The following is a 15,029-nucleotide window of genomic DNA, read 5'->3' as shown; positions in this document are numbered from 1 at the left end:
GAAAGGAACTGGGCAGAGAGCGCCCCCTCCCGGCTCTCAGCCACCGCCCGTGTCACCGCGGCTGGAGGGAGCGGGGTGGCGATGGAGCAGAGCCTTCGTACAGCCGGGAGTACACAGGGCACGGAGCGGCTGCCAAGCCCGTGTGACAAGCACATCAGCGATCACTGCTGTTCCCAACCCTGCTGGAGGCGGCGCTCTGTTCCAGCAGCATCCTTAGTACCCGGGGGTCTGATTTGGGTGTTCTGTTCCGTAAGCGGCAAGTGGTGCTTCAAAAATGGGACACAGCACCCGTGAGCCAGGGTGGACCCCAAACAGGTCTGGATCTCCCTCTCCTTCTGCCCCGCTGTGCCCTCGAATGCCTTCTGGCTCCTGGTGGGAAATGGCTGCAGAATGGTGTGGAGGGACAGAAGGGGAGTACTCCTCTAGCACATGGAAGCTGTATTTAAAATACAGTGATGATTTAAATTTGGCAGGAAAATCCTTAGCCGCTAAATTTTGCCAAGCCTTCTGAGGGATTTCTTGCTGATATTTTCAGCAAATGACTTGGGAAAATGAATCCTTTAGGGGTTAGAATTTTTCTGGAGGCTGTTTTCATTATGTCTTTCTCACTTACCTAGAAATTTATCAGAATAGTGTGAGTTTGCTTGAAGCCCAACCTTAGAGCCTAAGGTATTCAGGTATTCTCAAAAACAGAAATGCACAGTATCCTGTTTCCAATGTTGCAGGAAGAATTAACAGGATTAGAATGGCTTAGCTGATTATAAATAAATGTTTTGGGGGGAAAGGTGGGGGAAAGTACAATATTGATGTTGGCCCTGAGAACTGCAGCAGAAACTAAAAAAAAAAAAAAAAAAAAGTATTTTCCATTTCACCTCCCTAGAGACTTGGGGTATGTGTTTTTCTTGGGAAGTTATCTCCCTCACCTGAGATTTCATATCCAAGGAGAGTGGAATGAAAAGTCCTGGTGGATGCTGGATGGTTCCATATCCATACACATATATATATTTGAGCCCAGCTGAGCTGTTCACAAAGCTCTTAATGGTCCATCCAAACTGTAAAAGTTTGCTGACCCCACAACTGACTTGAAGATAGTTTTGAGATTCTTCACTATGAGAACTTAAAACCTTAAAGATCTGCCACAATACTTTCTCCTTTTAAAGAGACAAGTATTTTGAATGGGTCTGATTTCTTGTTATCTGTGGGAATTTTTTTTTTTTAGATAAGGCCATTGAAATGTTCAGGTGAGAGCATAAAAATGGTTGAAGTAGATCAAGAGTTGTTAAAATGTCTAGTTTGTTGTATTGATTTGTGATTTAGCACTTCATCTTTCCAATTCTTTGAATGTCAAAGTACACTTACATAGCATGGGTTTTTTGTCTAACATGTCTTATTCTCAAGACACGATTTTTCTTTTAATTGTCATTTTGTTTATGAAGTCAGAATACCTACACATGTAGTGATTTATTCAGTGAGAAAAGGATTTTCATGTATGATTGCCTCCTCTTTATTTGTGCATTTATGAATCCTTTTTTTCAGAAATTCTTATATAGCCGCTACTGCTGCTCAAATTGCCATGGTTTTTAAAGAGAATAATGCTTATTGATAGTTCCCACATGCACTGGCAGGCACATCTAAAACCTGTACTTTTGTGTTCACAGCTTGCATAATATAAAATTTAGAGATTGCTTGTCAAACCAAGTGTCAGCTGAGTTTCCTAGGAAACTCACTGAAGATATTTATAAAACTACCGATCAGCTTAATAATAGATATAATAATGTCAGTACCTCATGATTTTTTTTAACTTTATCAGTCCATTTTAGTTTGCTTTAATTTGTTGCTAAACCAAACCACTGCATTTCCGAACAGAGCAGAAGAGACTTTCCTTCCAATACCTTGCCTAATTAATTGCTTAAGAAAAGGGTAGTTTTTGTTATTCCATGTAAAGAAATATAAAACACCCTATGTAAAATTTAAAAGAACATAAATGTCATCCTGCTTATCTGACTGAATCCTTTATAAGTAAAACCACAATTGTGAAATAGAAGTGTAAATACTGTATCATGTTATTGTTTATTTACTGTTGAATTGAATGTGTGAATTTTGAAGTTCACGGTACATGCATACAAAACAGCCGCTGCTGAACTAACATAAATCCTGTGTATGGGTTTCTGTAGAACCTACATTAATAGAAGGGCTATCAGTATTGTAAAAAGGCACGATTCTGTGAAAATAATTACATCCCTGACCGGGGGCAAAAACAATAACAGCAACAACACAAAACCCCTTGATCTAAAAAGATAGTAAGTGATACTTGTTGTCCATTTTTATTCCTTCTTCTGTTGTTATGTTTTCCTCACACTGATTCTTTGAGTTGGGACATCAGCATTGCCACAGTTGTGAGATTTTTTTTTGTAATTTAAGCTCTTTAAATGAAAATTTCCATCATGTAAATTCAAAATTTGCTGATCTGTAAATATATATATATATGTGTATAAAATAATCTATATTTTGTCAGGACATAATTAATCAAGACAATTAGGATTAAGTGAAGTTAACATTCTCTAGAAAGCAGTTTAGAAAAGTAATTCCAGTTTTTCCATTTTAATATGGCAATGAGAATGAAGTTAGTGTGTTTAGAAATGAGGCAGTACTGACTCCTTATCTCATCTGGATTCCATTTCTTGTACCCAGTATGCCTGTCAGGACTATTTTTTGATGCTGTGCTAATTAGCCAAGTAAGGAGTTCATATAAAGGCTATTCAAGAGCTGATTTTCTTTTGAAAAGGTAGGAGTATAGCTGTCTGTGTTTCACTGTCTTAGAAATCTCATTGCACACTTAACAATGTCATTGCAGAAGAAATCTTAGGAAGCCTGTCCATCACACACTGGAAAGGTTAATTTCCTATAGAGCTACAAAATTTATCCCAATCCTAATAGTAGCTGCATGTGGATTTATTGAATTCTATTGTTTGCTTTCCAGCTTGTTACAGCAAGGTGGCAGATAAAACCTTGTAAATCATTGTATTTATTTTAATGCAGCTTACATGCAGACAGCAACCTTACGAGCATAAAATGGTACAGCTGCTGTGTCAAATGATCTTTTTCAAGCACATGGTATTTGTCAGAGCTGGCTCTCTCTTAGCTGTGGTGTTGCAGTGTAGGGTATTCAAAACTGGTCTTTCTGCTGGGAGGAAGTGGAAGATGACTTCAGCTCATAGGTAGGACATACAAACTCTTTCCCAACCTGCCATCGATTGTGCATAACATGACTGCATTACTCCTCACTCCTCTGTTCCTTATCATAATTTTCCTTTCTGAAACGTGCAAAAACCTTCCTTAAGTACTTGTTGTATAGGTGAGAAAGATGCAAGTTAGCACTTAATTCTGTGTTGAACTATTTTGGATAAATTCTGCCAAAATGGTCCTGGTATTGTGGAGACAAAGATGTATTGTCTCTGATTTATACACCAACTTCACAAGATGTGTTTCTGCAAATAAAGCCAATTCACGCTGTCTTGTAAGGTTTGTGATGGAGTTATATTTGTGCACAAGCACTGACTTCAGTCCACACTCTTAAGAAGATCCCTTTCTGTGTCAGCCATAGTCTGTACTTTGGAACAGACTTTGATGAACAGCCATGTTAAGGAAAATTACTCAGATCAGGACATTTCAGCCTGGAGGCATTTTTGCTTTGGGCTTTTTTGCCTTCCCTTTTCATGTTCTGTGCTGCAAGCATGAAGTGAGAGTTCTCTCAGTAAGAGGAGTGTCACTTCAAAATGCATCTCTCTGCTCCAGGGATAGCTGAAGTTAAACTTTGCTCTGTCAAGGTGATAAAAATCGTCTGACCAAAAGGTTCATCCTGAATACAACTGTTTTCCCATGGTGCCTGTAGCTGACTGTACAAATGTACTCTTATATCCTTACATAAATGCCTATATAGGGCTTTTGGCAAGGAAGGAGGATTTGTGAAAAGATCCTTTTTCTTCGGAGTTTCTTCTATATAGTTTTGCTAACAGGCATCTATTGGGTTATGCTAAACAATGATTTTTTTTTTTTAAAACCCTGTGCTTAGCCATCACACCGTGATCATCCAGAAAGAAATGCTGGATATTCTAACTGTAGATACTGCATTTTGTTTTCCTGCTACAACAATGGAGGTTCAAAAAGGAAAAATATTATAAGTAAATACATATGCAGTGTATTTTCTTTTCCTTTCAGTTCATATCCGTGGGAAACTGCTATGAGAATTACAAACAGCTTTTAGGGGGCTATTTTTTCAACTAGCCAGTGTGTGTGACCCCTGTGTTAGCAGTGAGTTACATTTTAAGTCAAGAGTTCACTGTTTTTTTCTTTCTTTCCCACTGCAATTAAGTGGGACATATATTTCATGTGCACACTCAAGTAAAATTGGGGAAAACTTGCCTTTTGATAAAGAAATCTTGATAATATTGTAGTGGGATGTGTCAGCCAATGGGATATTCACTGCCAAATACCAAATAACAATGTAGAAATTCAAGAAAGCTTCCAAGTCATACAGGCAGTCTGAGGAAAGTGAGCCAGCTGGGCTCACAGGAGATCTAAGGAATGGGTGGAAGTGAGAGAGTAGAACCTGTCTGTTTTTGCAATAGTTATAAAATTACATTTTTATGTCCTCCCTGTATTTTAAGTGCTGCTATTCTAACACATATTAGGAAAGAATTAAAGCTTGAAAAAACGTTTAAATAATCATAGAATGTAGTTTCCCCCTGGTTTTCTGGTTCTCTTTTCTCTTGTAATTCCCTGCAGCTCTTTCTTTCAGTCTGTGCGTGTCTCTGAGTTTTGGTGACATAAAGAACCAGAATGCATTAACCTCCACTTTTTGTGCTTTAATTGCAGTGTTGGAGGACATGAAGTCAGTCCAAAACTTTTTGTATATACCAACAAGCATTTCTGCTGAAGTTACTGAGACCATAAATAACATAAAATTATATTTGATCAGCATTATGCTAAATAAAAACACCCCTTCACCACATTTTCTGTATTAAATCCCAAAATCTTTTTTAAGTCTCAACAACCATATGATGTTATGATGTGTGGTTAGTTGTAGTATTTTTTAGTGGACCTCACAAAATTGTAACATTTTAACTGCATTTTGAACCACTTGTGAATAGTGCAGAATGGTAACTTTGAAAGTGCTGTATTGAAACAAAGTCTGGGTAAAATGTTTTTTTGGCTTATAAAATGTAACCTTGAGCAATATAAGGAAATAATCAGGTTCCTAACTTCACTATTCAAGTTGTGTTTTGCATCTCAGCAGGAGTGTAAACTAGAAAAGGTGGTGAAATGTCTTCTACTAGACAGTATTTTATATATCTAAGTGCGTGTTTATTTTTCTTCTAGCTTTTTGGAAAGAATTGACAGCGTCAGCATGGATGACTACACACCCACAGATCAGGTTAGTAAAAGTAATGGGGCAGGGTCTGAACCAAGACTGACGTTCATCTGGATTTTCTGTGTAATTTATTTTAGTCCCTACTGCAGCTGAAATAGGGCATATGGCAGAATAGCAAAATATGGTCTAGCAGTTTGAGTAATGGATATTAAAGAAGAGGCATTTTGGTGGTGCAGACTTGTTCTTTACTGTCATGACAACCAGGTCAGTGATTGCTGTAATACATCAGTTTTATCTTCTTGCTTCCCTTTCTGTGTCCCACAAAAGAAAGGTGAATGGAAAAAAGAATAGGAAGCATAAATGTAAAAGTTATGGTTTCCCTCACCAGCCTTTTCTACAGAGAAGCAATGCTTTATTTCAATGGTGGAGGTGATCCCAGAGGGAGACTTCCCATGTCTATCAGAAGGGTCCCTCATTGGCAAAAGCTTGCAGTGGATAAGGTGTCCAGGTTCAGGGGAGAGCAGCAGTGGCAGCAGCAGAACTTGCAAACTTCTCTGCGGGCCTGCAATTTCCTTCTTTGCAGTCTGTGCCCATCTCCTGCGGGTGGCAGAGTTTCTGTGTAAGCCTTCTTTGCAAGAAGTACATTTTTTTCCCAGATGCTGTGATACCTCTTGATGGAGTGCTTTAAATGACAAACACATTCCTGTTAAGGCTGAACTGGTGCAGCCTTGAAGTAAGGAGGGGTTTCACCATGTTGCCTGGCTTCAGCTGCCTTCCCTGAGCTCAGGCTGTGTGCTTTCCTTTGCCATCTCTTCAGCAAATATTCTGAAGTTGTTATTTTTCAGTGCTGCTATCCCACTGTCATTTAGCAGTCTCAGCCAAGATTACAGGCCACGTCATAAACTCCAAATACAAGTGGCAGAAGAGAATCCCTGCACTGGATAATTCAGTCTAACCATGCAAGGCAAATAACAAGTGAATGGATGCTTTTAAAATCTCACTGTGCAATCAGGGAGTGAAATTCAGGGAAATTAGGTGACTTGCTAGAGTTCACCCAAGGAAGCATACAGAGAAGAACCTGTTCCTTCAGACCTAGTTTAGGTCCATAACCACAAGCATGTCCTATAGTCGACCCAATATAGGATCAATTATTCAAGCACTCAAGACATTTTCAGACCAAAGCAATTTGCTCCATTTAGACCTCATGGTTTTAGTGTCGAGATCACCCATCTGGAGATAGAAGTCAGTGAAGAAAAGTCTCATTTTTGCTTTCATTATGTATGTTAGTGTTGGCCTGTTTATTCCTGGAAAGCCCTTCTCTACCTGAAGTAGTGTTTCACCACCTAGAAATTTTTCCCAATATTTCCCTTGGGGAAAAGTGTCTTGAAAGATCAGAAAAAACCCTTGGTATTTAGCAGGTGGAAAACTTTTGTTCTGAGGGGGGGATTCTCTTTTGCTTTTGTTTTCATTGTGTTACACTGTATCAGCTGCCCTTGCCAAATTAACTGGTAAAAATCACTTATTTCTTCTCTTCTTTTGCTTTCTGGTTTTTGGGTGTGGTTTTTTTTGCACCATAACAATGTCAGCAAGTGACAGAAAATGACAGTAACGTATAAAATAACTAAAAGTATTAAATAAGTGGCCTTGAGCCGAGTGCATGCAGCTGTCAAAGCAGCCAAGGTTTGCCTTGGCTACCAGAAGCGGTATACGGTGCGGTAGGGAAAAAAGACAAGGTGTGCTTGCACTCTGCATTACTGGCTGCCTCCTTCCATCCAGGAGTGGGGCATCATAAATTGCTTTTGCCTAGTCCCCTTGAGAATTGAGAAAATTACTATTTTTTAATTATTAAAGGAGAGTTGGTTAAGTTGTAAAGTATTGCTGGTTTAAAAAATAGGAAAGCAATTCCATATTTCTGCACGACCTAAATTCTGTTCCCTTGTGCTCTGTAACAGAGCTTTAATTACTCAGTCATAAGCTATTATTTCGATAGGGTTCCTGTCTCATTCAGTACAAAAGGGGGCAGAGTTAAGGTTGCCTGGGCAACTGTAAATCTGGAGTTTTCTAATATTTGAATACTTGACTTTACAACATGAATAACATTTTTCTTAGTTTTATGTAACTTCAGATTTCATTATTGTCATCACATACCACTGTGTGTGACCATCAGGACCAGGTGGGCTGAAAGGAGAACATAGATGGGGTCTCCTGCATTCTGAGTGCACAAACCAAATGCAGTGATCATAATCAAGTTTATCTACCATGTCAGCACAGACGAATGCCGATTTACCAACAAGTCTGATTGAACTTTCATTAAATAAAACATTTAAGGTTGTTCATGGAAAATAATATTCCAAGCTTTTAAAAACAAAATTAGGTTAGAAAAAAGCCTTACTAATCAGCTTTGTTCTTATTTCCAGGACCTACTAAGATGCAGAGTGTTGACATCAGGGATTTTTGAAACAAGATTTCAAGTAGATAAAGTAAATTTCCAGTAAGTCCATTAGTAATGATTTATGAATATCATACTCATTTTTAACAGCTTCGTTCAGATGCCTGTGCTCATGTATGCATGGTATAGCAGGTTTAGGGTGGGGGTGGGTGGTTTTTAGTTGTTTGATTTGGCTTTTTAGCTCTCTTTCCAGAGATTCTAGTAAAATTACCTCATACTTTGCAAAAAGAGCTTTCATTAGTTATGTATATTAGCAGTGTTCTATAGTAGGGTTGTGTGTGGCTGCTTAAAAAACTGGTGCATTGGTATAGCACTGTAAAATTATAAAATACCTTTGGGGATGAGAGCTCACAAAAGTCAGTGGCAATCCTCCCTTCTTCCACAGGGCTGCAAGCCTGTGTTTGTCAAAGTTTTTTGCTGTATCTGTAAAACATCCACAGTCAGACTGGCTTTTCTCTCCAGTTCTTGCCCAGAAAGGTGGCGGTGCTGCCAGGGCCAAGCTGCCTCTTGTCCTCCTCCATACAGAGATGCCCTCTCCCCACCACCCTTCAAAATATCCTGAAACCTGTACTTGTTTGTGGTATTACATGACATATGCACTGCTATGGACTGGAAAGGCCAACACTTGTCCTTGAAGAGTGTATTTCTCATTTTATGGTTTCGCTAGCCTTTTCCTGGCAGAGCAGGGCAGGTGGAGCAGTGCAGCTGTCTCCGACCTGCAGCGCAGCATCAGCAGATCTCTCTCCTCTTCAGGCAATACTTTACTGCCCCTGTCCTTGGGGTTGTCAGATTCTTAAACTGAACCCTCGTGCTGTGCATGCTTCGTGTGACTTTTCCCTAGTGCACATAAGTGATATAACATCCTATGGCTTTTTAACAGCATGTTTGATGTAGGTGGCCAGAGAGATGAGAGAAGAAAATGGATCCAATGCTTTAATGGTAAGTTAAAATATTCTGTGTTTTATTTTGAACTTAATCCCTGAGATGTGAGCAGTTTAGTGTTCATATCCACACCCAGTACCTCACTAGTACAGTAGTCCAGTGTTACAGATAACTTTTTTCTGCTGTTTTTGGCTGATTGGTGAATAATAGCACTGTTACCCTGAGGAGTATGTGCTGGGATAACAGAGATGTTCTATTCTCTCTCCTTTCTTTCTTTCTTTCTTTTGTGTGTTCTGCCCAGATGTCACAGCTATCATCTTCGTTGTGGCTTGCAGCAGCTACAACATGGTAATAAGGGAAGACAACAACACAAACAGACTACGGGAATCCCTGGACCTTTTCAAAAGCATCTGGAATAATAGGTAAAACAAACCTCATTTCCTACCCATCCTCCCCAGTTTAATTACAGTTCAACTCCTTTTAAAATAGGATGCCTCTTGCTATAGGCTCAAATTGTTTCTTCAGAAAATACCCAGGTTGGGCCAGGTCTCAGAGTGTCCCCATGGTGACACCCTTCCCTGGTAGGGACCATGGCAAAGGGACAGTGCACATGGCGTTTCACCTCCTGCCAGAATGATTCAGGGCATGGGAACAGCTTGGAAAGGGCAAGCCCCCCAGGCTGGCTGCTGCAAGGGAGGCAGGGGAGACCCTCTGCTGGTTGGCTGAGTTCTCCAAGGAACATTTGATCTCAAACACAGCAGCAGGAGCAGCTTGCTGTGCTTATTCCTTATGTGAGCAGCTGCTCTCGTGAAGGTCATCTCTGAGAGCACAGGGTGCCTCTGCCTTGAGGGGATGATGCTTCAGACCTAACCTAACTTGAACTGCCATCAAATTGCCATGCTGCCACAGTGCCTGGAAATCATAGGTACATAACCAAACAGCAACCCAAGTGGGCTTCTGGTGGAGAACAAGTAAAAACAATGTGCAAAATATGGTGATGAACTTGTCAGCACATACCTGTGAGGATGCTCTGCACTGAGAAGTGATTGAAGACAGAGTGAAGGGAGAATATTAACTGCACATCCCAAGGCACATTGTCACAGTGATGGATTAATTGGGAAAGAAAAGAGACACTATTTTCTTTCCATTCATCAGGTGTCATACAGGCCACCCTAAAAGATGAGATATCTCTGTGGATGAACAGCAGCTTAGAGCAGTCTGAGGGAAGGAAGCATAGAAGCTTTCTAGGTTTTTTGGGGGTGTTTTTTTTCTTTATCACAACCAAATAAAACAGACAGTAGTGTCCGGTTGTGAGCTGTGGTGCTTCTAGAAAATGTCATCAGTTTCTCAATTTGATATCTAAAAGAAAATTTAGAAAACAATTTTGAAAACTGTTTTTTAGCAATGTCCACTGCAGTTTTTATAAATGTATTTACTGACTCTAGAAATATACCCACCAGCACAGGTGCAGACCAATCAAAACAATCATTTAGGTCATCTTTTTTTTTTTTTCCTGTTGAAGCATGTTGTACACTATTTCACACTCTGTCCACACAGGGATAGCCAGTAAATTTTCTATCAATGTGATATGTTTTGGTTGATTAACATGTCAGAGATAACACAAACACTTGGTTTGTTTTTGACAGGTGGTTACGGACCATTTCTATCATCTTATTCTTGAATAAACAGGACATGCTGGCTGAAAAAGTCTTGGCAGGGAAATCAAAAATTGAAGATTACTTTCCTGAATACGCGCATTATACTGTACCTGAGGATGGTAAGGTTTTTCCCTGTGCTGGGATCGGACCTGCTGGCATGGCCCAGCCCATAGCTCTTCTCTCTGTCTCGCTGTCTGTCTCTCACACACACATTCACAAGCACACTCTGTTCCTTGACATGAGCTGCTGGTCAGGTAACTCACAAGCACCCTGGTGTGGGTAGGGCCTGAAGGGGTTCCGACTCCACAGCACCTGCCCTCCCCTTTTGGGAGCAACCACCAGCCCCAGAAGAGCAAAGCAGCCACAAGTCTTCCCCCTTCCTAGAGGCTGCTGCCTGGGCCTCCCACAAAGATGAACTTTGTTGGGGATTCATGAGATTTATTTTGCAGCCATTCTGCATCCTCCAACACTGTAAATTTCAGTTTTTGAAATACTGATGGGAAGCCCAGCAGACCAGTAAGAAAACTTAAATGGAGGAAAGCCACAACACTAGATAGGAAGAGAGCTGTGGTGATAGAGCAACCAGTTTCTTATCTTCAAGAAATGCAACAGTTCCTGGACCACAGTAATATTTTGCAGAGGTAAACTGATATTATGCCAGGTGTATATCAGGCAGAGAGCTCCCCAAAGGTCTCAGGTCTGTCTAGCAAAAGTGGTGACCACTCATCACTGCCTTACCTGCGTGATGTCCCTGGCATGGTGCTTGAAGCCACCTGATGGAAAAGGCTTTCATTCGCCACCAACCACCACCAACAGCCTTGGTTGCAGAGGTGAAGATGGTGATGAGCAATTTCCAGCCTTCATCGAGGTCTGGAACTTCATGAGTGTGATTCTGAGTTTCAGGTGCAGAGAGGATAAATGAACTGTCCTAAAATCTGAGTTGATCTGGCATCTGTTTTATAATGCTAAAGGCTTTCTGAAGAAATCTTATCTCCATCAACCAAATTTCCCCTTCTTAAACATACACCACATAGACAGAATTTGAGTGCATTTTCAGCATTTTTTTAGAATAAGCCAATTGTCAGAAGAAAGTAGCATTTGATATTTCTCAGAGGGATTTCACAGTGGGTATCTAAAGTGCTCCAGAATATTCACACATGAAGCAGTTCTCTATTTTTAACCTGTAGTTGTTCACTTATTCTTCATTTTCAGCTGACATTATTTAAGGGCAGCACTGAATTCCAATATGCTGTTGATTGTGCTGCTGCTCTATTTTTACCCCCAGCACTATGGAAAAAAAATACATTTCCATATTATGATAAATTCTGCCCTAAACAATAGTATGTTTATAAGCATCTGATTTTGGTATCCTAGAGAGAGATAACACTGAAAGGAAATAAATAGGTTATCTCTTCACTACATTGTTGTTTTACACTGAGAATAAATAGTCATTGTGTGGCCTTAGTGACAGCTTGATCTGCCAACAAACAGTTAATACTGACCAACAAGTTTCCTGCTCAACAAGAATTTAATCCAAGACTCCTTGATGGACAATATAGCTGAAGGATTCTGCTGAATTGGGGCCCAGAAATAAAATACATTTTTATATATATATATATATATATATAAAAGCATTTCAATGCTATGATTTTTTACAAGTGTAATCTTGAACTAACAATTTTTAAACACACGTCCCTGCCTGCAGAAGCTTTTTTCCGGAGACGCTGTTCTGCTGCAGAAACTGAACAGCTCAGCTGCTTTTTCTAGTCATCTTTTCTGATAAAAGCTAAACCCTAACTCCCACTTGTTTTATATCTATATGAACAAACTTGTGGATGTGAGTAAGCCTTTTTGTGATATGACCAATGACATTGTTGCAATGAATTCAGCAATTTTCAGGTTCCTAAAATATGTTATATGCATAGTCAGGTTTTACAGTACTCTTCATTTTAGAATTCCCTACTGGGAATCTCCTCTAGTATTTAACATTTCAATTTCTGTACTGAACGGCTACTTCCTCCTTATTAAATCTTTTGTTACAAATAGATGATTTTTTGGTTTTTGTGTTTCTGATGTCATTTGTTTTTAATTAAACAGCAATACCAGATGCAGGAGAAGACCCCAAAGTCACAAGAGCCAAGTTCTTCATCCGGGATGAGTTTTTAGTGAGTAATTTTCATCTTATGTGTGATTCTATCATAGGAAATACTGACAGATGGCATAGTTTATTTAGGGAAAACTGATGGGGTTCTGCAGAAAGCTAGAAGGAGAGGACAACGTCTGGCAATTCCCTAATTCTTTTCAGCTGCCTGTCTTGCAGAGCCTTCCTCAGTGCTGCACATTTTTATGCCCATTTTTTAGGAAGTCACCTGCCATGCAAACTGTCACACAGGAAGTGCTAGTGCTTGGAATGTACATGTACAGTCCATGCATAAACAAATAGGCTTTCTTACTTCTATCCTGCATTCCTTCAAGGAGTCCTTCAAGTAGTCAGCTGACAGCAGGAATTGGAAAAAAAAAAAAAAAAAAAAAAANCCATTTTTTAGGAAGTCACCTGCCATGCAAACTGTCACACAGGAAGTGCTAGTGCTTGGAATGTACATGTACAGTCCATGCATAAACAAATAGGCACTGTTTCCAGAGCTGAGCAGTCCAATTGTGTGTGCTCTAGTGAGTTGAGTTGCTGCTGCAGAAAAAAAAAAAAAAAAAAAAAAAAAAAAAAGGCTGGCCTATTTTATGATTTTATGGTTAAATAAGATTTCTGGTATGCCAGTTGGGAGGTTTGCCTCACCTTTGGACTGGTGTCATGGCCCTGCTGAACCATCATAAGAAAGTTTCTTTGTCTAGTCACATTTTTCTTGCAATTGAGGTTTCCTCTATGGAGGAAGTGAAGAGGTGGTGTTTACATTTTGAAGGTGAAAGCAGTAGTCAGTCACACAATCACAGCCCAGCTCTGCTGTCAGAAACAGAGAGTTTAATCCAGTATCACTTGTGGCTTCACTCAATCTGAGTTGTTCCCACAGTGCAGAGCAGTAACAGAGACCAGAACCAAAGCTCATCCGTCATGCCCTACTGGTAGAAACCATATGTGTGTGTTTGAGATAGCAAATTGAGTTGTTAAAATTACGAATTTTGAAGTCATGATGTGTTTACAAGCATTGTTAGGATTTACAGCTGCTGACACACCAAAAAAGAATCAATTAACTGTATTCACACTTTGGGGACTTCCAGTCGCCACCTTAGCCTTCTGGATCCCGAGGAGAAATGTCAGATTGCACTGTGTTAACGTAAGAGTTACCAAAAAACTCACTTCAAGGCAGGTCTCTCCTGTGGTAACACTGGAATCCTGTCAAGCAGGTGACAATATCCAGTCTGGAAGGAGAGTAGCTCTGAGAGATGAGTTATGGGGAAATTAGGGTGAAACTCCCTACCTTTATCTATTTTCATGATTTAGAAAAACACATCAAGGGCGAGGTCCTTACCTGCCATGACTCACTGGCATTACGGAAGGCGGCCACCTACGAAGCGGGGAGGGGGCGTAGGCACTGCAGCCACGTAAGAAACTCCTGTGGGTGCTGGGGGCACAGCTCTTGTGCTGGGGCCAGCACCTGCCAGCTGCCAGGCACTCCTTGGGGCTTGCCAGGCATGGGGCCAGAGCAACTTCTCCCTCATTTCCCTGCAACTGCTGCAGGTTTGGCAGAGCATCTCCTCTGTAACACATCTGTCTCCTGGCTTTGTGCTCTGAGTAACGTGGCCATGCCTGGACAGGGTGGGGTGGGAGAATGCCAAGTAGAAATAGTCACTTCCAGTTCCATGGGGTCAGGCACAAAAGGCTGAGGTTTCAGAGAGGGAGTGATAAAGGCCACGGGAGAAATACAGACTGGCAGGGATCAGATGGCATTAGCCAGGTGCCAGGAAGAAAAGGCCTATATTTTCTACCTGTGTCTGCTTTGGCTTTGCTTTATACTTTCTTTCCCAATTTTCTTGGTCTATGATATTTTCCTTGCCCCACTCTGTTTAATTTTCAGGAATGATTCAGAGAAACCTGTGTTTATTGTGCTTTATTGTGATTTTTTTAGTGATATCAGGTTTGCGTAAACCATGGAGATGCATAACAATCACCACCATGGTGCTGCACCCCTTAAAACTGCCTGGCTCTAGGAATGGTAGTGGCAAATTTAAAGCCTGTAATTTGAAGAATTTTAGTAGGAGGTTAAAATTGACCATGTTTCCAGTAACTATTGCTATGCAGTAGTATAGGAGGATTAGAAAGGCAAGAGATGTCAGCTCATGGTTTCAGGGTTGGTGTGGGGGCTGTGGCCCCTCAGCGTTGGGCAGCAGGGCTGGAATCCATCCAATTTGAGTCAGGGAGCAGCGTGGGAGGGATGGCTGGGCCCAAGCCCAGCCAGTGCCTGCACCTCAGGGCTGGGCTGGCAAGGGCATCTCCCAGTCCTGGAAAACTGTCTTGTGGGAAATCCTCTTCTCTTCAGCTCAGGCACATCCTTTCTCCTCCCAGACTCTTCCTGGAGGCAGTGTGTGTATGCACTCCTCGGTGAGGCTGCTCCCCAGCCCTGTTTTGGTGTTTTGCACACAGGGCTCTCCAGCTGCTGATGTTTTGTTTGAGTACATCCCCACTGCGACCCCAGTTATAACAGTGCTATGGTCCCTC

General features: G+C 40.8%; 1 protein-coding gene across 3 annotated transcripts in view; it reads left to right on the top strand.

Annotated features, from left to right (window-relative positions):
- Positions 1 to 15,029, top strand: part of GNAL (G protein subunit alpha L) — a 181,031-nt gene that overhangs the window by 162,619 nt on the left and 3,383 nt on the right. For all 3 annotated transcript variants that reach the window (XM_015617204.3, XM_015617205.2, XM_033512206.1), the window contains 6 exons: positions 5,380 to 5,434; positions 7,789 to 7,862; positions 8,701 to 8,759; positions 9,004 to 9,124; positions 10,349 to 10,479; positions 12,458 to 12,525. In XM_015617204.3, coding sequence (XP_015472690.1) covers positions 5,380 to 5,434; positions 7,789 to 7,862; positions 8,701 to 8,759; positions 9,004 to 9,124; positions 10,349 to 10,479; positions 12,458 to 12,525 — 508 coding nt within the window. The remainder of the gene's footprint in view (positions 1 to 5,379; positions 5,435 to 7,788; positions 7,863 to 8,700; positions 8,760 to 9,003; positions 9,125 to 10,348; positions 10,480 to 12,457; positions 12,526 to 15,029) is intronic.

This window comes from Parus major, chromosome 2 (genome assembly GCF_001522545.3).
Source record: "Parus major isolate Abel chromosome 2, Parus_major1.1, whole genome shotgun sequence".
Taxonomy (NCBI): domain Eukaryota; kingdom Metazoa; phylum Chordata; class Aves; order Passeriformes; family Paridae; genus Parus; species Parus major.
This window is presented reverse-complemented; position numbering and strand designations above follow the sequence as displayed.